Genomic DNA, 23806 nt, shown 5'->3' with positions numbered 1-23806 from the left:
TCTTGTAAATAATACAAAGAGAATTGTTTCCTTCCTTGTACGAAGTAAACGAAGTATTGTAATCGCAAAAAATTTCAGATCTCATATTTCAACGAAAATATCCATTTTGGACCGCTCTCGAATTCATTTGAACCATACGTTTTTTCGTGACATCTGTACGTATGAACAGAATAAAGGACTCTTTTTCCCAAAACGGATTGTAAAATGGATTCAGGAGAGAATATTTCGTGACGTCAGTACGTACTCACATACGTATGTATGTGTCTCGCATAACTCAAAAGCAAGTAGCCCCAAAACGTTGAAATTTTGTATATGGGACTGCTATAACATGTAGCTGTACACCTACCTTTTGAGTTGCTGCTTTTGGGTAAATCGGCTGTGTCAAAAGTATATATTATATTATAACGTTGCGCGCCTCCAACTTGCACGCAACCAAGGGTGACTGTGAAAGCTTGTATAAACCACAGAGTCTTGTAAAGGGTTTAAGTCCCTTTTTATTCAACGTAATAAATTACAATTTCGTCCTCTTGACGCTTACAAACTGTGCCCACTTGGTAGTCAAAATAAAAATAATAACCTGAAAAGAAAATAAAGACAAGATTCTAACTACGAGGCTCTCTAAAATAACTAACTCACCGTGTTTTACAATACCGCTGCTAATTCAGCAGACTTGAAGCTCACTCGAACAATTTCCACTACTTCCCGCCAAGCACATAGGCCGCAACGCGGGGTTCTTCAATTCTCGCTAACTACCTCCGCGCTCGCTAAGTAAGAATATCACTCTCACCGAACTTGTTTCCTTCTATTTAAATCAGAATACTTCCGCTGATAATTTGAATCCTTGCGCGTTCTACTAAAATTTACATATTCTGGCATTGGCAGTTCCAGGGGAAAGTAAGGCTTGACAGGAAAGATAGTTTAAACTTAAAATAAATATTAGTTAAAATAAATATAAACCCTACAATATACCTACATATATATATGTGATATTTCGGCAGTCGTGGTGAAGCTTGGCATCAAAGTTCAGGCATTTCTTTAGCAGAGTGGTAAGCCGATATCCAAAGACGACACAGATTGATTTAGCTTTTATTTTCCCATTTTTATTTATAATCCAATTAGCAGATCATTTCCATCTTATATGAAACTCTCTAAATTACATATCCATAGTGATTTTAACTAAGTAGGATTGAATTTAAACTTTCTGCGTAATAACTAATTCTAACAAAGGAAAGAAAGATGGACAGAGCAGCGCGGAGTCTTGTAGCAGCGATATTAGGAAGCAGTCTGACTGAAAAATGGCGCGAACTCAGTATTTATAGTAGCGGTTACGTAATAGGATAGCAAATTCTAGAAGGTACTGGACTAGGGGGAAAATCCTGAATTGCAGAAAATTAATTAAAGGTTGCATGTTCGCGAAGAGCAAAGCCATCGTATTTTTTATATTTTACATATATGTATCTGTTACGCGGCTCAGTGAGCTCAAATTTTTATTTTTATATGTTCGTAAATTTTCCTTTTTTTTTTTTTTTTTTTTTTTTTTGGCTTTAAAATGATTGAATTATGTTGATGCAATAGTTGAAGAATTATCAGCAATATAAAAGTTGTTTAAGTGCTACTAAGCTTAACGAAGCCGCCATTTGTTTACATTTTAAATTCCTGTTTTGCTTGAAGGTGTTTTGAGTTTTTATGTATTTGTGTTTTGCCGCGAGATGAGAACTGAATTGATTGAATGAGAAATATATCTCTGATGAAATTCGAGGAAGTAAGTTTAAATTTAGTGTGGCAAAAAATGTGTGTAATTTAATAAGACGTGAGAGGAAGGTCATGTATGGCCACATGAGATAATTTATATAGAGTGTTACCTTATACGGTTGTATAAGGTTTATTTCATGTTTTATAAAGAACGCATTTCTAAATTGGCTGTTATATAATATAGTTCATGAGTATGTTATTTGTTACTTTAAATTTTATATAATTATTTTAAAAAAACCTCTGGCGGGCCGGATCATTAGTGCTTGTGCGCAAGATTTGGCCTCCGGCCGTAGTTTGGAAACCCTTGGCCTAGAGTCATCTCTGGCATTAGGATTAAATTTACACAAATAACACGCTATAAAAAAGACTTACGATTTGCGTATAGCATAATGGTAATGCTGGGCTTTATGACTAATAAATCCCGATCGTAATATACCTAGGTTGAAGTGCGGCACATATCAAGTTCGTTTCCGCATTATGTTATGAATACATGAACATTTGTCAACCATTAATTCTCTAGAATAATGGCACATCTAATATTCGATCACATATAATTTGTAATTATTGTACGTTAGTGTATTTCTGGAGATGTGGATCCATATCAGTTAGATGATAATATAAAACTTTATAATTAGCTCTACTTTAGCTGCAGAGCTAGATAAAATAATTTCTCTAATTTTCTATTTGCGCGCATTAGCAGATCAAATCGAACAACTTGAGTGATCTGAAATCTTTTATTACAGAATAAATGGAGGCCAGTTAATATTAAAATTTTTCAGTCCCAGTTTCAAGACTTTTTCTTTCGCTCTCATATTTAGGACATAGAAGAAGCACATGCTCAACATTCTCCTCGCCACCAAGGCTACAATCACAGACAGACTCGGGCTCAACTTAAATCTGTTCAGATAACTTTTGAAATTTACATGGCCAGTAAGTTAATTTATAGTTTGTGAAGAAGTGATGACATGACAATCTCATTTTTATGGAAGGTAAAATCTTTTAGTTAAGCTCCCTTTATTTGAGCTAACGAATTCGTGGTTCCACGACTCCACAATATTTTCATACATGACCTTCTTATGAAAAGAATTAGGGATATTCACAAAAGTGTCAATTTTCCGCTTAGTCGCAGACTTAGCAAGGAAATCGGCTAGTTCGTTCCCAACAACACCTGTATGACCACGAACAAATGAAAATGCAACCGAAATATTTTTATCTTTTAGGTTTTTCAGTTGTTTTTGAATCTCGATAATGATATTATTAGAGGAAGAAATACATTTTAGAATCTCCAAGGATAATAGGGAATCAGTACATATGAAATAGCCTAAAACAGCACTATTTTGTTCAGCGGTCCAGATAAAGGAGATTAAGTACCATAATTATATAGAAGATTAAGTACCATAATTAAGCTTTCAAATCAAAATGGCTTTCCACATGAATTTTATCTAGCATTTAATGAATAATTTGCTAGTCAGTCATGGCAAATTCAGTAATCGCTGAATAATTTCCTTAACATTCCTAAAAAACTGTCAGTATTATCATTATTTTTTTCTTCAACAAAATATACTGAATTTTTCCCAAATTCTTGTGAAACAGGCAAACATTTCCACATAAACAGGTAAGATAAAATTTTATTTTAACTTTTTATTCATCTGTTTCGACATTCCTTTTGTTCATGAATACACGTTTTTGTATTTTGTCGTTCCAGCTCTTGAGAAAATACGATTCTTATAGATTCAAACGTTTCCTTTCTTGAAGAAAATGTTTCAAATTGTAATTTCTTTGCATAGAACCCTTTGATTTATTTTCCATTTTTACTTTTTTATCTGATATTTATATTCTTCGTCCCATGTACACTCGCTGTTGTACAAAGAAGAAAATTCACTTTAGGGAGAAAGCATCAGAATTCCATTTTGACGAATAAATAACGTTTATTTTTCGAAGTATGCCCCATTTTATTCTATCATCGTGATCGGAGAATTAAGTTACTCTTTCATAGTTGGCATTCAGAAAAGATGTGCGTTTAAGGCGAATATTTTGGTCAGTGACAAATGAAACCTTACCACGTAAACAAAATCCCAAAATTTATAAAGTTATATTTTCCCTTCTCCTAGGACAATGCCAATCTTTAGAATATTACTTATACGGTTTAGTACTTTTTGCTAGCATACACTAAGTCCAAACACCTAACAGGCTTGGAGCGAATAATGGCTTCATCTGAGAAGAACTACAAAGTCTTAAGGAGGTTTAGCAAACCTTTTAATTAAATCCGAACTGGAACATAAATGCACGATTCATGTTTACAAATCAGCCAACCACTTGTGGCGATGTAATCTAAAGTAACAGTAAATTCAAGTTTAAAACTAAATTTGGTACTCAGATGATTTAACTTGACTCCAACTTCTCACCGGCGTAAGAATTTAAATATCGGCAACTTTAATGCAAAGCCGAAGAATTGAATCTTATCTGAGCTAGTGAAACCTAGTAACATAGCCTCGTGAGGTAGAAGCACTCTCTGACTTACAATCCGCAAATCTTACTTTAAATACGCTCGAACTAATTTGCATTCTAAAGGGAAACGGAAAGAGAAGTGACAGTAAAGGTCTAAATCATAAAATAACTGGCTATACAAAAAATAATAATCTTACATACTTTTACCTGATAAAAATGGATCTTAAATAATCAAATTTCAACTTGTTTGTAAACTTGTAGCTAGCTTCGTATTTTTGTTCTTTTTCATATTCTTTACGTTGTAAAAAAGGAAAATGAGGGTACTTAATTTCTTTAATACTTAATGTTTGCTAAATTTTGAGAATGATATTAAATACTTTTTATTTCAATGAAATACGTTTAGTACATATCAGTGCAATCTCTGGTGACTACAGTATACAGAGAGAGAATGGATGGGTAATGCGCACAAAATTATTTGTCTCTTTGATGCAATTATACTTATGCATATAGACTTATTTTTCATGGTAACAGATACTGCTGTAACTAAACAGAAAACGAGTAAGTTCCTAATTGTTCAAATCTGCTTCTCTATGAGTTATTTAATTTTAAATTTCAAGGTGGTGATTTTTTTTATTTGCTCAAAGTCTGAGTTATCAATTCTTCTTTCTACCATATGCAAGACAGGTATTATTAAAAAACCTCACAAACCTCACTATTAAAATTAACATCTTACTTTTAAATGCCGCTTTCCATTCAATTTCTAAAATTGCTAGTGTGAACGAATATGTGATGAGTTAAGAAGAAATAGAGTACAATTTCAATTAAAACTAAGTATTAATAAACTTAGGAATAGTTGTCATAGATTTATTAGAACAAAAATGAATAATTCAGAGATAACAAAGCATTTACAATTTTTAGAATAATTTGAAAATTAGTGACCTAGAAATGAGCTTTCGGTTAAAAAAAAAAAAAAAAAAAAAAAAAAAAAAAAGAATGAAATTCATTTTAATTCTTTTAAAATGTAATGTAGAAAACAATAAAACATATAGTTAAGTAGAAATATGATATTTTAGGGTAAAATAATACATACTTCTAGGCGGATAAAAAGCTTTAAATGAAGATTTATGTTTCAAGTAAAGCAGTAGGAATGACTCGAAATATTTCTTTGTAAGTCTCTTTGTTTGACCTTTTTTTTGTAAAATAATTTGTTTTCAGTTCATGAACTCGTAGGCTACTGAGAATGTGCTTTTGTAAGATTACAGACAAGGGTGCTAGCCAATCAGCCCTTACTATCTAACGGTACACTTGCCTCTGCATATATCTTTTCAAAATACCTGATTTTTTACTCAAAAGTAACAATCTGCACTTATATGAACAGTATTTTCTTGTACACTTTCGTTCTTTTATTGTATCTGATGGTTTTATTTTTAAATTAATCCTTAAAAATGCTACAGAATAAAAAATAGTCTACGCCATTTTACAAAATTACATATCACGATGTTGACGGGTTAGATTGTTAAACCTGATATGTTAGTTATCACTATTTTGAATATCTATGATGCTAAAATAGAAATAATTATCAGATGGAGTGACACAAATCATTTATGAATAAGTGAAAATAGAATCTTTAAGAATTAGTAGTAATGCTTGGGATTAGCGAATATGTTTAAGCATGAAAATGTTTGTTTTATAATATAGCCTATTTTATAAACTATGCACATAATATCATACCTGTTCCTTTGACTTTTTGAAGTTTGCTTAAAATAAGTATGGGTAACATGAAAAATAAGGATCCAATCCATACAACAGCAATCATCTTATAAGCGTGAGAAAGTGTTTGCCATTTCCTGGATTTTAGAGGATGACATATTGCAAAGTATCTTTCCACTGACATTGATACTAAGGTCCAAGCACTCACACTGACACTCACGGCTGAAAGAAAAAGATGCACATAGCTTACGATTTATGCTGCGAAACACATGATTACATCTGCAAGATAAATGAATGAAACACATTATTCTAAGTTGACCCATAATTATAAAATTAGGAAAACGGAGAAATGTCTACTAGATATTTAAAACTATTCTAAAATTATGGGGGTAACTTTATGGTAAAATTTTACAGGATTAGCTATATTTGGCAATACTAAAGCATGCGCAATATAGCATAGATTAGAATGTTGTAAATATTTTACGACTTTATAGATGAGACGTTAGTGCTAGACCTGGGTAAAATATCAAAGAAAATAAATTAATAGAATATTTGTATAGAAAATCATTACGTGCAGAATTGAATAAATTTTGAAAAATGAGAAATTTAACTTCAAAATATTTTTGTGTTAAAAACTGTGAACTTTTAATTCCAGGTAGATGAACTGCATTTTCCTTTCTAAAGAATTACAGGTTTAGACTGGAAAATTACTGAAATAATATATTAAATTAGACTTAATTGCAAAATTTCTTCTTAATTTGTCATTTCAGAGCTTGCATCCAGTACAAAATGTTTTCACCTGACTTAGTTGATTTCTTTAGAAGCTGTCTTGAAAGAATAGATAACAAAGATCTCTAAGAGCTGTGTAATTAAACTTTCTCTTCCAAGGAGAAATCCCAAATATACTGAAAGTAGTATGGTATCTATTAAAATGAAACGATTTAGACAAAAACAAGAAGAGGTTGCATAAAACATCATAATATAATCACAGAAAGGCCATCTTGTCACAGGAACGCGATGGCTCACGCGCCATTGGGAATATAGTCCTTTCAAAAGTCATCTCATGCTCTGAATGTATTTGCTGTGCTCTTCACAAAAACTGTGTAGAAAAGCTATAGGGTGTTTACTCTTCTTCTGAGGGAGCTCGACAAACCTTTAAACTTTTGAATTTCCATTTCCTCTGCGTTACGCGTGCATTGGAGTGCCCCCAGCTTATTTTGTGGGCTATGGATTCGTGAAATATGCAAACCATGCCATTCGCTGATTATCTTTAATCTACAGACGTTCGGCTGTTCTATCTGTCCCGTACAGGCAAGCATTGTCGCTCGTGCAAAGGCTAGATATGTTGCTCTAGACTTTGAGAAAAGTCATGTAATATAAAAGAATTTTTATATAACACTATTTTTGACTTAAAGGATACTGTTGCGAAGATGTAATGGTGTTCTGACTTTAAACGTGATGCCTGTTTATAACATTCATTTTTGTCAATAAGGTTCAACGGGAGTTCTGTTGCTGATTATGTGTTAATCATTCTCAGCTTACTCAATGAAGTCCAAAACTGCTATTACTAACAGAATAAAGGCCTCTTTTTTCTAGAATAATTGAAAAATGGATTTAAAATGGATTCAAAAGCGATTTTTTTTCGTGACGTCTGTACGTACGTAAGTGTGCAGGCATGTATGTATGTATCTCGCGTAACTCAAATATAAGCTGTAGAACATTGAAATTTTGTATATGAGACTGCTATAACTTCTAGTTGTGCACCTCCCTTTCTGATTGCAATCGGCAGTACCAGACGTGTATATATATATATATATATATATATATATATAATGTAATTTATATAAATGTATGCATATATACTATATTGTATGTATATATACTATATTGTATGTATATATACTATAATGTATGTATATGTATTGTATGTATATATACTATATATAATGGATTTTTGCAATTAAAGATTTTTGTTTCCTGATTTTTAAACAGAAGTTAAAACTACTACTTAAAATATTATTTAAATTCTAAAAAATTTGTTTCATTCATGGTTTTAAATTCATTTTGTGTTCCTATGTTATATGGAAAGTTTTCCTATTATAAATTATTATGAATTATTGGTTTATGTACACTTACTTCCAAATGTTAACCACGGAGAGGAAAATGTTAATTTCCGGAAGCCAATCAGAATTAAAGAGGATGCAATTCGCTGCAGAGGTAGAAGGAAGTATGCAAATATGTTAGGTAACAGCCAATCGCGCTTTCATGTCAAGAAATATGCAAAAAAGGCAGTTTTATAAGAAGCCAGCTTTATGAAGGGTTACAGAAGTTGATTGTAAGTGCTGATAAAAGGTGTTTAAAACTTTCGTACAATTTGTTTTCAAGAAGTGTTTCTATGACATCCAGAAGACAAATGGATGATTCTGAGCGCTGGCGTGCTGTGGGGCGCATTGAAGCAGGACAGTCGATAACATATGTTGCTCTTTTCTTCGGAGTTCATCATTATGTAATTTCACGTTTATGGGCACAATTCCAAACCACACAGACAGTTGTCCAAAGGCTCGTAGCCGGTCGCCCAAGGGTTACAACCCCCGCGGAAGATCGATATATTGCTATTGTAGCCAAGCGGAATCGCAGAGCGACCTCCACACGTGTGACATCTATGGTTACAGCGTCCATTGGTAAGGCGATATCTGCAGCTACTGTACGCCCGGGTACCTCGAGTTTCTGTTCCTCTATCCGTCCAATCAAGAGGGGCACGATTACAGTGGTGCCGGGAACATGTCATTTGGAAGGTGTCTAACTGGGGCAATGTCATGTTTACTGTTGAGTCAAGATTTGCTCTGGAGCCAGATGACAAGCATATAAGGATATGGCGTGAACAACGGACACGCAATCAGTCCTAAAACATCACCGAACATCACGCATTCCGAGGCGGAAGCATTATGGTGTGGGGGCAAGGATTTCATTAGGATACCGAACCGACCTGAACATCTTTAAACGGGGTTCTTTGATGGCTGTATCGAGATGTATCGAACGGTATCGAGATGAAGTACTAGAACACATTGTGAGATTGTACGCGGCAAAAGTTGGCCCTACTTTTGTTTTAATGGACGATAACGCACGTCCCCATAGAGCTGACATCGTCGATGATTACCTGGAGAATGAAGGGATTGCGCGGATGGCGTGGCCAGCATATTCGCCCGTCTTTAATCCTATTGAAAATCTTTGGGATGCTCTCGGCCGTGCTGTATCTTCACGTTTCCCACCTCCAGCCACTCTTATTGAGCTGGAAACTGCTCTACAAGAAGAATGGCGATTGCTTAATTCTGCGGTGGTTAGGCCGCAGCAAGCTTCGAGAGAGTGAAGGTTGTATTTTTTGAGCTCCGCCAATTCAGTCTATAACTACGGAAATAATTATCCTTCAGTCTTAAAAGTAGTTGATTTAGATAACAGAAGCAGCAAGGATTACGGTGATACAAGATTTTCGGCTGTATGACAAATAGGCATTTAATTACGGAATTTTTCAAGATTTTACTAATTGTGTTAGCATTACAGTGCCATTTTCACCGTCCTGACCAGCTTTGTGGACCGCTACAAAACAACTGCAAGTCGGATCAGCTCATTTTTAATACCATTGAATAGCCCAGGTTTTTCACTTTAATTTGGAATAAGTTTAACGTCATTTGGTTAAGTAGTAATTTAAATATGAATTAATTACTGTTTTCAAATAGTGTATTTGAAGCAGCTTCAACGCTAGCGACCGTTAGAATACCGTTGGGTGATTCACCACCCAAAGGAATTCGCATCCGGCTGAAAAAGGAGGTAGTGGCCTAATTACCACCATCTGCCTAATTAGACTCCTAATTACTGGATCAACTTACTTCCAACAGCAAACGTCCTTTCTACTAATAAGAAGTAAAAGTTCCAAATTTCATAAAATTCGACCAATTAGAACCAAAGTTACTAATTTGTGGCATTAATTATTGGACTTACAAAAATTCAAGAAGTTAGTATGAAAAATTGAAGAAGATAAGCGTCTAATATATACACAGAAGATAAGCGTCAAGTGCAGTGTGAGTTGTGTTTGTGCAAGTGCTATTCTGGTTCATTAGTGCTAATTGGATTACTGTTCCTGCTTTACAGATGAAAAACAGAGAAGATAGCAGCCAAGGTAGGACAGCCTGACATTATAATTAATTTATTAATCGCAGATTAACCAACAGGTTGGCTTCAGCCAATACTTGACACTATTTACTACTCAAAATAGGTGTCTAGTATCCTCAGGTTCTACACCGGAAACTCGATTAATTATAAAAGTGTCTACGTAAATATGTGTTAATTAATGATGTATTGTTATTCACATGCTGATTAATTACCGCTAAATTTTTCATAACTTCGCACAAATTGTGCGATTTTAATAATTCTCAAATTGCCTAGAACGCTCCTGTTACCCATCCCATTAACTTGACTGTGTATTTAAATATAGTGCTTAAATTGGTAATTGCGTTAATTACCGGTATAGTCTTATTGCACTCTTGTATTTTATAATTTTATAGGCTTCTGTATAGACAGCGGCACTTTAATTGTACTCTAGGTTCCCGGCACCTTTGAACAATGCTAATTGCAATTAATCTAATTACCATATTTTAAGTCTTTAATTATTCATTTAATTAAGTTATTTATAATTTGTATACATTTCACTGTTAATTTGATTAATGTCCTTTATACAACTTAAAAGGCTTCTTCAAATGTTTATTAGTAAGTGTAAATTAGTGTGCAAAGTAGTGCTAGTAGTGACTGTGTTCAATTCAGTGATCAGCGAATTGTGCAAAATAGTGTAACGCGAACTTTCCATTTTTTATTGTAACGAATTTCTAGTACCACTGAATAAACTCTTTACAATAACTGCCATCACGGTGCTCCCTTCAAATCATGCCACGTCCTTCGGCCCTTACAACTGACGGAGAATCATCTGACACACAAAGTACCTTAGACGCTTCTAAGAAATTGGCTTCAGATCTGCCTTACGTAGAAAAGATTTCCATTTTTTACGAAGACATCCGACAGGTAACGACCACTAAAAGAAACGCCAAATTCCTCTTACCAACTGAACTCCGTGCTCGCCTCCTAGACTCTCTGGCCGCATTACAAACGCTGGCCATAAAAGGACCAGACTTTATACCAAAAACTGCCAAAGTCGATACCGGAGTCAATACCTCAACCGTGCTTTGTTGCGAATTAGCACATTCTCAGCAACATCCGACTTCGGAACAGCATTCTCAACAGGCCTCAACACCACCACCAACTGCCACCCGACCGACATTTGCTGAGATCGTCAGGAAAACAAAGACACAAAGCCTTTTCATACGGCCGAAATCCGACATTACAGAAGCGGAACTAAGAACGCAGCTCAACGCCAAAGTACCCCTCACGAAGATTCAGGTTGGAATAGACAAGATTATCAGAAGTAACAAAGGCGGCATTGAAGTAATCTGTAACACCAGCGACGATGCCACAGCTCTCGAGCAGCACATCAAGCAAAACGAAATCCCGGCGGAAATCAGTAGACCTCGGAAGCGCAAGCCAAGATGTGCAATTCACGACCTGCCAGAGTCTACAAAACCCGAGGAAGTGCTTGAGGAAATCAGCGCTGCTACAAACATGCCCAATAACACCTTCAAGCCCCTCCACTGTTTCAGAGAACGACGTAAAGGAAAAGTCAAGTGGGTATTCGAATGTGAGCCCACAAGCTTTAGTGCCATCATGCAGCAAAGGAAGATCTTCTTGGGATGGCAGGCCCACAAAGTCACAGAGTACTCTGGCATCAAGAGATGCTACAGATGTCAGCAGTACGGGCATACGCAGGCAGACTGCAAAAGCCAAAAGCAATACTGTTCATTCTGCGCTGGAGAACATGGGGTTTGGGAATGCAATGCACATCAACCGCAGTGCATTAACTGCGGGGACGCAAACTCACGCTATGGATCAAGACATAATTTTACCCACCCAGCCTACCACCCCGACTGTCCGCAGTACCAGCGAAGAGTGCAGACCATCAAAGACAGTACAGAGTACTAGAAGCCTGCCAGCGCCTTTAATGCTCTCAACAGCAACCTCACGTCCCGACGAAAGTTTCCAAAAAATAAATACGGCTAATATAGCACAGAGCCCAATTGCATTCCTACAGATAAATTTACAGAGGGCACAAGCAGCGACAAATAGAGCAGTAGCATTTGCCATCGAGCACAGTATCGACTTCATTCTAGCACAAGAACCGTACACACGAAATGGCCAAGCAGTGGGATTCCCGCTTAAATGGACGATATATCAGCAGCAAGAGAAGACGCAACCGCCCCGCGCTATCCTAGTATGTTGTCAACCTAACTGGACTCCTCTGATTATTGAGCAGCAAAGAGACTTAAGTGCAGTCCTTCTTCAAGCCAGCAACTTCTCACTTCTTCTCATTTCGCAATATGCTTCCCCAGCTGAGGATTTAGAAACCACGATTGAACTAGCACAGTCAGTTCTCCAACGAACCAAGCTGTCAAACGTCATCATAGCTGGAGATTACAACGCTCATCATATTAACTGGGGCTACAGCAGTACCGACACCAGAGGAAGACAACTTGAGGATTTCATATCAACACATAATCTCATTCTCCATAATTCCATAGATTCTCCACCAACCTTTGACAGAATTTTTGCTGTTGGCTGGCCGGATTTGACCCTCTCTACGGTGCCGATAGCGCAGCATGTGCAGGACTGGAAGGTAGAAGAAGCTAATAGCTTATCAGACCACAAATTTATCACCTTCAAACTCAATAGCCTACCACAAGTAGAAATTATTAAACGTTATAACATGCCATCAAATAAGAAGCGACAGTTCTCTCGGAAAATTGATCAAAGATTAAGCAATCTAACCCCAGTCCTAAAAAATGCCAATACACAAAGTGATATGGAATCGCTAACCGACGACATCATGAAAATTCTTCATGACACCTGCGAAGAGCTCTTACCAACAAGATCCAAAAAGAAATTAAACGCCACTAACTGGTGGAACACAGAGCTCACCATCCAACGGAAAAAATGCCGTGCGCTCAGACGCAGATTAAAGCACGAACGGCGTAATGAAATCCAGAGTACTACCCTACCTATCTTTCAAAGAGAGCGAGCATTATATAAACGGCTAATAATCAAGGCCAAGATCCATTCCTGGCAAAAATTTTGTCCTGAAACAGAAGGAATTTACGGGCTGCACCACAAAATAGCCACTAACAAGCTCTTTAAACCCATGCGTCTTCAATTCATACCATCAGAGCAATCACTAATTACGGAAGAATCCACCAAAAATACGCTAGAAAATATCCTGGACCATGTCTTTAGTCAAGATGACAATTCTGACGACTCGGAATATCATAAATCTCTACGCAGTAACAAATCTACTCCGTCTACTGCAGACGATCCAGACTTCACCATGCAGGAAGTTTTATAAGTCCTGAAACTCCTTCCCAATAACAAGGCACCGGGACCAGACGGGATAAGCTATCAAATCATCAAAACAGCAATAAGAGCATCTTTGCCACTTTTTATAGCCTTCTTTAATAAGCTGCTACAAACAGGTGCGTTCCCAAAAGCATTCAAGGTCGGCCAGGTCGTATTATTCCTAAAAAAGGATCGCGATCCTTCAGATCCATCCTCGTACCGACCGATCTGCTTACTTTCGGCTCTCGGAAAAATATATGAGAAGCTTCTAATGAATCGCTTACGACACCACTTAGAAAGAGGCCAATATCTACACCCCAAGCAATATGGATTTCGAACAGGGTCATCAACACTGCATGCACTCCACGATATACATTCAGCTATACACGATAATCGCAACCACGGCTATCATACTGCTCTAATCAGTATAGACCTGAAAAGTGCATTTGATATGCTGTGGTGGCCCTCAATTTTAGAAGCACTCAGAACTGTTCAATGTCCACGCAATATTTTCCTTACTTTGCGACATTACCTAACGGACCGTTGCCTTCTAATAGTGCACGACAGTGGGATTATCAAGCGTACCCAAACCAGAGGATGTCCACAGGGGTCCTGTGCAGGCCCCCATTTGTGGAACGCAACCTTCAACTCAGTCCTAAAATTCACACTGCCGACGCATTCCTCCATATTCGCATATGCAGACGATGTTGCTCTACTTGTCCGAGGACGTACTAGAGCAGAATTGGAGGCCAACTCAAACGAAGTTTGCAATCTATTCTACCAGCAATGCAACAGACAAAAACTCCAAGTAGCAGAGCACAAATGTCAAATTCTACTAATCGCAAAGAAGGGAGGATCACTGACTAGAAGACCGACAATCCGCATCAACAATCGTCGAATTAAAATTGTCCGTGTCCTGAGATACCTCGGTCTATACATAGATGAAAAACTGACATGGATGCCGCACAAACTTAATTTAAGGAAGCGTACAGCAATCATAGCACAGCATTTCAGAATGCAACGCGGATTTCATTGGGGGATTAATTCTCACATACAAAAAGCGTTATATCTTACTGTCGTCGAGAAGATGGTGTCCTATGGAGCGGCCATTTGGGCCTTCCCTATGCAGGGAAGGAAAATCCGGCACCTGTCTGCACTACAGAGGCCCTTCCTACTCTCAATTACAAGAGCCTTCAGGACAACATCTACTGATGCACTAAACATCTTGGCAGGAGTGCTACCACTTCATCTACGCATAGAAGAAGAAGCGGTAACACAACAGGTTCATCAGTTAAGACTTTCACTTACTTATGATTACGTTACCTTCTCTCAAGAACAGTTTGAGAATAAGACCTCACAACTTCATATACACCCAGCAATCAAGGGTATTGGAATTCACCTCACGAAGAACCCAGCATATGTGGCACCATCCGGCTACATCTCCATCTACACAGATGGTTCTCGTATAGACGAAAAGGTAGGCAGCGCCTTTGTCGTGCTCAGTGAACAACAACAACCCCTTCACCAATGGCAGATGCAGCTCAGCACTGAAAACAGCGTTTTCCAGAGTGAAGCACTCGCCATTCACGAGGCCATACGCTATCTAACGAATAATAAAATCTCCAAAGCCTTAATACATACAGATAGCCTGTCTTCTATGCAAGCAATTGCCAATTCAGAACATACCTCCCCGCAAATAGCAGGCATTCAAAAAAGTCTACGTGAAAATGCTCACAATCATTACGTCATAAAATGGATTAAAGCGCACACAGGTATTTATGGCAATGAACTTGCAGACGGCCTGGCAAAAGACGCCGCCACTGGGAACAACATTACTACAGTACAGATCCCATGGCCTACCTCATATCTAAAAAAGACCTTACGGCAAATTGTTTGCAATAAATGGCAGCAGGAGTGGACGAACAGCTTAACCGGCAGAAGAACTTTTTACTTCAAGCCAAAAGTAGATTTACAAAGACTTATCGCCAGTCCCCTCTTGGTACGTTACAGATCCGGTCATGGCCCCTTCCCACAGTACTATCATCGACACGCTATCACCAGCACTGACGAATGCATCTGTGGCGAAGAGGGCACAGCAGACCATTACATCACTGCATGTCCCCTTACAGAGGACCACCATATTGCCATTCCTATAACGGATAGGCAGGCCTTCTGCAGGTTCCTCGTTAAGCATAAGCCAACAATACGCCAAATCACTGCCGTCATGTCAAAGCTAATGACACTTGGCACAGAATTGTGTCAAACTGCTTAATGTAACTTATGGTGTCAAGCAGCATAGTGACTACTACATAGGAATCACAAATTTATGCATGTACTATGCCTATTTTTCACATCAGACTATTTATATACAGACTGCAACCCAATCTGCAGATTACCTTTCCTTGTGCAATTAGCAATGTTACAATATTTCAACATAGTGACCTTTTCTGCATGTATATTACATGCAAATTAATATAACCTGCATTATATAATAATGTGTGTAGTATGTGAAATGCAGGTTTGTAATATGCACTATGTAAAACTTGGCACAGAATTGTAAGAAACTGCTTAATGTATCCTTCAGTAATTGTAAACTGTACTATTTAATGTGTGTAATATGTACCATGCTAATATTGTAGTAATATGTACCATGCTAATATTATTATATTATGTACCATGCTAATATACTAAGTAATTGTAAACTGTAAATGCGTGTAATATGTACCATGCTAATATTCTAAGTAATTGTAATCTGTAAATGTGTGTAATATGTACCATGTCTCAGTAATTATGTGTAATATGTACCATGTCTCAGTAATTATGTGTAATATGTACCATGTCTCAGTAATTGTGTGTAATATGTACCATGCTAACACTCTCAGCACTTAAACTTAAGCACTATGCAATCTCTCACTAAATGTTTAATGTACTATGAAATGTGTGTTGTATGTACCATGCAAGTATCAATTAATATTATTAACTATTAATGAACTTCTTAGTAAATATAATCAGTCTTATGTAATGTATGTACTATCTATCATGCAAGTCTGTAAATAATAATGAATGCATAATGTTAACCTAAGTACCTAATTAAGTATGATTACGTAAATATGAACTCAACGGATGCAACGTACCTTAAACATAAGTTATATTCAATTTCCAGGTAAACGCAATATATAGTATGTAATGTGTAAAATATATACCATGCAATATGAATGTTTATGTATCATACAAGCCTGGATTTGCAAGTCTGAACGTATTAAGTACTTTAAAGACAAGTATTCATCAATCACTCAATAAATGTAAACTGTACTATAATAAGCAAGTAATATGCACCATGCAAGTATTAATTAATATCATAAACTATTAATTAATTTCTTAGTAAATGTAATCAATATTATGTAATGTGTGTACTATGTACCATGCAAGTCTGTAAACAATAATGAATGCATAATTATGTTTAATTAATATTAAAATATTGAACCTTGCGGATGCAACGTACCATAAACATAAGTAAAAACAATTTCTGAGTAAATGCAATATATAGTATGTAACGTGTGAGAATATGTACCATGCAATATGAATGTATATGCATCAAGCAAGTTTGAATAGGGTATAGAACATATAATAGTCATGCAAGTCAGAATATGGTAATAGGTAAATGCAATTCTGCAAGTCTGAACATAACGAAATTAAGTACTATTAAGTTTCTCAGTAATTGTAATCTGTACTATTTAATGTGTGCAACATGTACCATGTTAATATTATTGTAATATGTAACATGCTAATTTTCTCAACAATTGTATTTTTTTAATTTTTTAATTGTAAATTGTAAATGTGTGTAATATGTACCATGCAAATATACCCCATGTCTCAGTAATTGTGTGTAATATGTACCATGTCAATATTCACAGTACTATTTAATGTGTATAATATGTACCATTCTAATTAATTAGCATGCACTATTTAATGTGTGTAATATGTACCAATGTGTGTAATATGTACTATGCAAACTGTAAATAATAAGTAATGCGTAAAGCCAACCTATGTGCTAACCTAAGAACCCAACTATACATACTTATAGTAAGAATTGAATCAAACAGGTGTAAAGTACCTTAAACATAAATATTAAGTACCCTAAACAAAAGTATTAATCAATCTGTCAGTAAATGTAAACTGCACTATGAAATGTGTATGATATGTATGATATGTACCATGCAAGTATTAATTAATATTATTAATTAATAATTAAATTCTTAGAAATGTAATTTGTATTATGTAATGCGTGAACTATGTACAATGCAAGTTTTCTCAGTAAATATAAGCTGTACTATGTAATGTATATAATATGCACCATGCAAACCTGTAAACAATAATGAATGCGTAGTGTTAAACTATGTGTTAACCTAAGTACCTAAGATGTAAAGTACCTTTAACATAAGTATTAATCAATCTCTCTGTGTGTAATATGTACCATGCAAGTCTGTAAATAATAATGAATGCATAGAGTTAACCTAAGTATCTAATCATGTATAATTAACGTAAATATTGAACCTTACGGATGCAAAGAACTTTAAACATCAGTCATATTCAATTTCCCAGTAAATGTAATGTGTAATATGAAATGTGTGAAATATGTACCATGCAATATGAATGTAAATGCACCATGCAAGTATGAATAAGCAAGTCCGAATATGGTACGGCATGTGCAATAGGCGTGCAAGTCAGAGTATGGCAATATGTACCATGCAAGTCTGAATGGGTAGCGATAACCTAAGTACCTAATTATGTCATTCTAGATAAGGGCGGGCGTGGTGCTCATACCAATTAACCGTAACGGTAGAGGGATGGTGCCCACGTCCTCCGTCACTCACTCACTCACTCTGCGGTGGTTGACCACCTAACTGAAAGTATGGCCGCAAGGTATAAACTTTGTATACAGCTGAGGGGGATCATATACCCCATTAGTGTCCTTTTTTTTCATTTTATGCTGTTTATTTTCACTTTATACATAATTCTGTTTAAGTCTCCAGTATGTCATTATCTGATAGCTTACAAAAATTTAATGTTGTTTTCATTTCTGTATATAATTATTGATTTTGTTTTATGCATAAATATATATGCTACTTTCCTGCCAAATTTTGTGTCAATCAAAGGAGTATTTGTTTATTTTTTTGCATTTTACATCTTCGTGCTTAACTTTCGGAAGTGAGTGTATATATATTATATACGTGTATATATATATATATTTATATATGCCAACTCCTTTAGCCGGCTTAAAAGTCTTTACCTGGCCTTTATTTTTGCAGTAATTGATCGTAATCATATACTTCCAGTTATAAAAACTGTTTTAAATGACAAAAATATTCATTTTTTGGCAAAATGAAACTTTTTAAAAAATAATTGAGGATTAACGAAATCTAACTTTTAATGCGGTCTCCCAGGTTTTATACTTACATTTAGGAAAGTTTTATACTCGTTATGAGAAAACAAAATTATAAGAAGTTTGATTCCCGTATGACATAAATTGATTTTTAATTTCAAAATTTGCAATTTTTGAGGTCAATTTCAAATGGATTGAGGTATCGATTATTCAAATTAGAACAGTTTGAGAAAGTTTAGATGAAGTGGAGCAAAGAAAAAATGTATATAATTTAATAGCTCGTACAACGAAATCATGTGGTGTCCACATCAGACCTTTCTTTAGATATGGAAGCATTTTGATTGTCTTTGGCTGTTATGGTCCTTCCGTAACTACCATCATGCAAACATAGAGTTATTCTATTGGAATTAAATACCATATTCAAATGAGGAAATCGTAAACACTAATTGATTTCGAAAGTTCAGTGATACTTTGCTCTGCCTCGAAGTATCGAGTGGCCTTGGCAATGCCGACAGGTACTCAAATGACTCTATACGGATATTCTGTGACCGACATTGCCATAAAGCGCAACATTTCTTTGAAAATTTGCTCATTAATGATTGAACAGTAATATCACTGAACACTGATAGTTTTACTTTAGTTCATACTCCGGCGAACGGACTGGCTGCAGGGAATTTTCATTGTTTTGCCCATATGTAATATAAATACGCACCAGTTGCTTTTAAAAACTCCTCTACGAAAGCATCTCTTCTTTTAAGCAGATAGGTCTAAAGTGCTTTGCAGTGATCAAATAGCCTAAATTCATTGAAACTTCACGGTATATGTTTTTAATACTTATATAAATGGGCCAACCAACGGCCGAGCGGTAAAGTCGCTGAACACTGGTAGTTCGGTCCGAGGTTCGAATTCCGCGAGAGGGCTGGCTGCATAGGCGTTTTTGTGGTTTTCCCCATGTGTAGCGTGTATACGAGCCAGTTCTTAAAGTCCTCTGCGAAGGCATCCCTCCCTTTAGGCAGATAGCCCTCGAGGCTTTGCCATAATCACCTACACACACTTATATAAATGCTTTTTCCCATTAGGTCTTCTTGTGACTGATGCTCACATACACTGTTAAGAGTGCACGAATGAATAAAGCTCTTAAGCCACTTCCTTTTACAGAGATGGCAAGGATTAAACGATAGTGTCTTCTGCAATTTTCTTCTTTCGATTTCACTGTTAATGGGTTGTAATCAGATGTTTTCTAGCAAATGTCAGCAGTGGAGAATAAATTTAAAAATAAACACATGTCCTTACGTATAAAAGATGAAAATGAAAAAAATCATTAGAAAGCAAAACTTTCAGTAACAATTTTCAAATTTTCGATGTGTGATAAATAGTTTTTAATTTAATGGGACTTCTATAGTACCAGCTTAGCTTTACACGAATTTACTTCACACTTCACTGAAGAAATATAGTATATTTTGCCTTTCATTAATTTTGTGTAGTTTCAAACTATTAAACAAGTAAGTAATGCAAGAGCAATAATCAATCTTTACCTTCCATTTCAAAACAAGATTCTTCCATGCTATTGGTGTGGATTATTAAGAGGCTGCTCCCATAAGGAAAGGCCAGAATTTAAATCCTGACAAATGTGACTGTTCATTGACAAATGTGACTGTTGTATGGAAGTATGTGACTGATACTTAAATCCATTGATTAGGATGTCTTCTTGAGAGTTGGTGGAAAGGGAAGGCAAAACTCGGATTCCATGGCTTTGGGGTTTCTAACCAAAACTGCCATAGATTAGGAAATTTATATCACCATCATTGTTCCTTATACTGTATGAAACGGCAATAAATATACTTTCTACCCTGCCTATGATTATTGAGCTTTCGTTTCTCGTTTAAGAACTCGAGGAATGTAGCTGGGGAGAGGAGAGAAAGCGTTCAGATTTTATATTACGCCCAAAGGGGCATTTTTTGTGTATTACATTTATTTATTAAATATCATGTTCTTCATACTTAAACCATAAAATTCAATTCAACAGCAATATCATAAAATATTTAAAAAGAGCATGGCTTTAGAGTTTCCGAATACAGTCTCGCGTGCTGGCTTTTTCTTTTTTTTCGTATAGTGTTGCCACTGCTCGCTTTGAAATCGCTGAGTTCGTTAATCTGAATTTCGTTAGTTTTAAAAATATAAAATAGATAATAAAACAAATTCCAAATTTATAATTTGGGTTTCCAGATGTTCCTATTAAAGTGGAGGACTACATTATTCAAAATATGATGTCTCTAGGTATCGTTGTTTTTTCACAATGCAAGACTTCATGCAGGATCTTGATTATTTATTTTTTAATATAATGCAAGGCTCTAATATTTGGGAGCAACAATTAGAAAAGGGGACGATGCAAAATGCTGAAATGAAATTAATAACCGTTCTGGGAAAATTGCCCCCTTGGGCTAAAAAAAACTTAATCACCTGAAATAACAAATTTTAAAAATGTTTTTAAAGGATATTTCTTCAAACCCTCACACTTTCATGTAAGTATGATCATCAGATTCTGCATCTCAATCGTACAGTGACGTTATTATGCTACAGATCATCTGAATTTCACGATATCCCCGCTGTTTGTATAATGGGAAAAATATGCAACTTAATTGCTCATTTCTTGCGATATGATGTAATGACATGATATGCATTTTTGGTAAGCATCATATCGCAATAAATCTTTGTTTCTCTTTCATACGTCTCTCTTTCTGCTGTAATTTTAGTAAATTCTTCTAAGGGTGAATTGTTTCCATCCACTCATTTTTTAACATTATATAAATACTTCCATTTCGTGTTCGATATTTCAAAAGCACACTTCTTAGAAATTCTTCCTCTTTATTAACGTTATAATAGCTAATTCTCGGAGTAATATTTATTTAGGAAGTATCCATTGCATCAATTAACTCATTCAACTTCCAAGTAGTAAAATGCGCATTTTTCATACACATTTTCAAACCAGATTCAATATTAGAAGTGAGAATTTCAGTTCTTCATGCTAATGCTCTCCCAAGCGTTAGGTTTCATAGCATTGTTGTTACTTTGCTTTCAATTTTTTAAGTTAGAAATTGATTAAAATATTAACAAGAATGCTGTTTTTAGTAATTCACCATCCGTAAGTGTTTTCTTTCCTTTTCTAGAAACTGTGTGTTTAAGAAAAGGAATTCGTAGCTTTTCTTGACTACAAAATCAGAATAATAAAATTCTTCATCATTTTTTTAGATTAGTTTTAGTTATAGCTTACAAATGTTCTAAATATTTAAAGTTCGTAGGCAATTTAAGAGTTTTCCACTCATTTTAAACTTTCTAAAAGAGAATATAATAAAATTCTTGAACATAGGGCTGAAATAGCTCCCTACGTTGCGACTGCTTATGATCGGCGATACTTTGCAATGTGTAAAAAGGATACACCTTTTAAGTTAAAAGGAAATAAGACCAAATGTTTCCTCCTTTCCACAATAAATTTGCACTTCTTTTTCTTTTTTCTTTTCTCCGTAAAGATTTGCAGAAACAACAACAAAGCCATGGCTGTTAACACAAAAATATTAGGTACTTCACAGGCGTAATTCACATTGTCTATCTCTTGCTAGCAACATCAAGTTTTATAAGCATTCGTTGTAAAATTATTCATTTTCACATTACATTAAACTATATTTCAAGAATTTAATTTCAAATGAAGAGAAAAGGCAATTTTTTCTCGCTAAAGTGTATCATCTGAATTTTTCTAAAGTACTGAAATAAAAATTAAAAAGACCTTACCTTGGAAATAGGGAATCAACTTGCAAAGACTACTACCAAACAGGAATTCTCGGTAAAGAACACCAGTTAGTGTAAATGGCATACAAAAAACTCCCAGTAAAAAGTCACTAACGGCCAAATTGAACAAAAATACATTTGTTACTGTTCTCATTCTTTTGTTGACGAGGAGAGTTACTATCACCAGAACATTTCCTGATACGGCTAGGATGAAGATGATGCTGTACGGCAGAATAAGATGAGCTAAATTAGGATCAATTGCGTGAGTTGGGGGATTTGTTGATATCTGAGTGAAGTTCATTCCTTCAGTTTCCGCATTCTCATAATAGGGAGTGACAGCTAACGATGTAGCCATATTAAACTGAATAGCAGTTCTCCTGTTTCCTGGAAAGACGAAAAACAAATTCTATTAAAAAAAGTAGAAAAAATAGTCTTTGTGTACTAATAAATTGTTGTTCACTTTCTATAAACATCAGCTTTACCAATGATTCACGAATACGTGTTTCAGCTCAAGAACTCGAACTGATTTGTTTGGGGTAGAAGGAGAAATATATTTCATTTTAAATGTAAATGCTTTTTAATTTTATTCAGCGAAGTTAAATGTCATGTCGACATTTTTCTAAAACATCCTATATGAGATGCTATTTATTGGAAAAAATTATTATAGTTTTGCATTTTTCAGTAACTTAACATATTATTCTAATTTTTTGTTGCGAATGGAAATTTTTCAGTGTATTCCATAGAAATAATTTATACATACTATATAGTTTTGTGACTGTGTTGAAGTAGTGTCTAGACACGTGTCTGTTTCTTTCACTTTTAGTAAATAAACAACATTTGAAACTTATATTCTAACAACACTTATTTAAAACTTAAGTTATTTTATTTCGTCTGGTTTCTGGGACACAAAAAACTGCTTTCCTCGTACACTTTTCTATTTTCTGATAATATGCTCATGTTGGGCTACATAACTTTCATTCTCAGTTTAAAGTATTGAATTTTATTAAAAATAAAACTCAAAAACAGAAAAAAGAAGTGCAATTTTTCTTTTTAAAAATCAGAACCAAAATAAAGAGTTACCTGTTTTTAGCAGTCATCATTATGTATCGACGAGTGATTAGTGAAACTGCTGAGCGCCGATAACATTATCCCCATCTGATTTTCAGTAGAATGCGTTGCCTAAGAATGATTTTCCCTATTAAACAATACAAATATGAGTCTTTTTCCCTTTGAAGTACCTAGCGA

At 35.3% G+C, this 23806-nt stretch overlaps 1 protein-coding gene across 1 annotated transcript in view; it reads right to left on the bottom strand.

The window, feature by feature from the left end:
* The window catches only part of LOC118187101 (cholecystokinin receptor-like), a 31427-nt gene extending 8496 nt beyond the window's left edge, over positions 1–22931 (bottom strand). Inside the window, exons 1-2 of the mRNA XM_035357294.2 lie at positions 22565–22931; positions 5932–6132 (exon numbers count right to left, since the gene is read on the bottom strand). Of these exons, the coding sequence (XP_035213185.2) occupies positions 5932–6132; positions 22565–22916 (553 nt within the window). The 5' untranslated portion in view covers positions 22917–22931. The remainder of the gene's footprint in view (positions 1–5931; positions 6133–22564) is intronic.
* Between the last annotated feature and the right edge of the window lie 875 nt (positions 22932–23806).

This window comes from Stegodyphus dumicola, chromosome X1 (assembly GCF_044657685.1).
Source record: "Stegodyphus dumicola isolate Sdum_Otavi_A_Nest chromosome X1, ASM4465768v1".
NCBI lineage: Eukaryota > Metazoa > Arthropoda > Arachnida > Araneae > Eresidae > Stegodyphus > Stegodyphus dumicola.
Note: the sequence above shows the minus strand (reverse complement) of the source record. Positions and strands in the feature narration are given on the sequence as shown.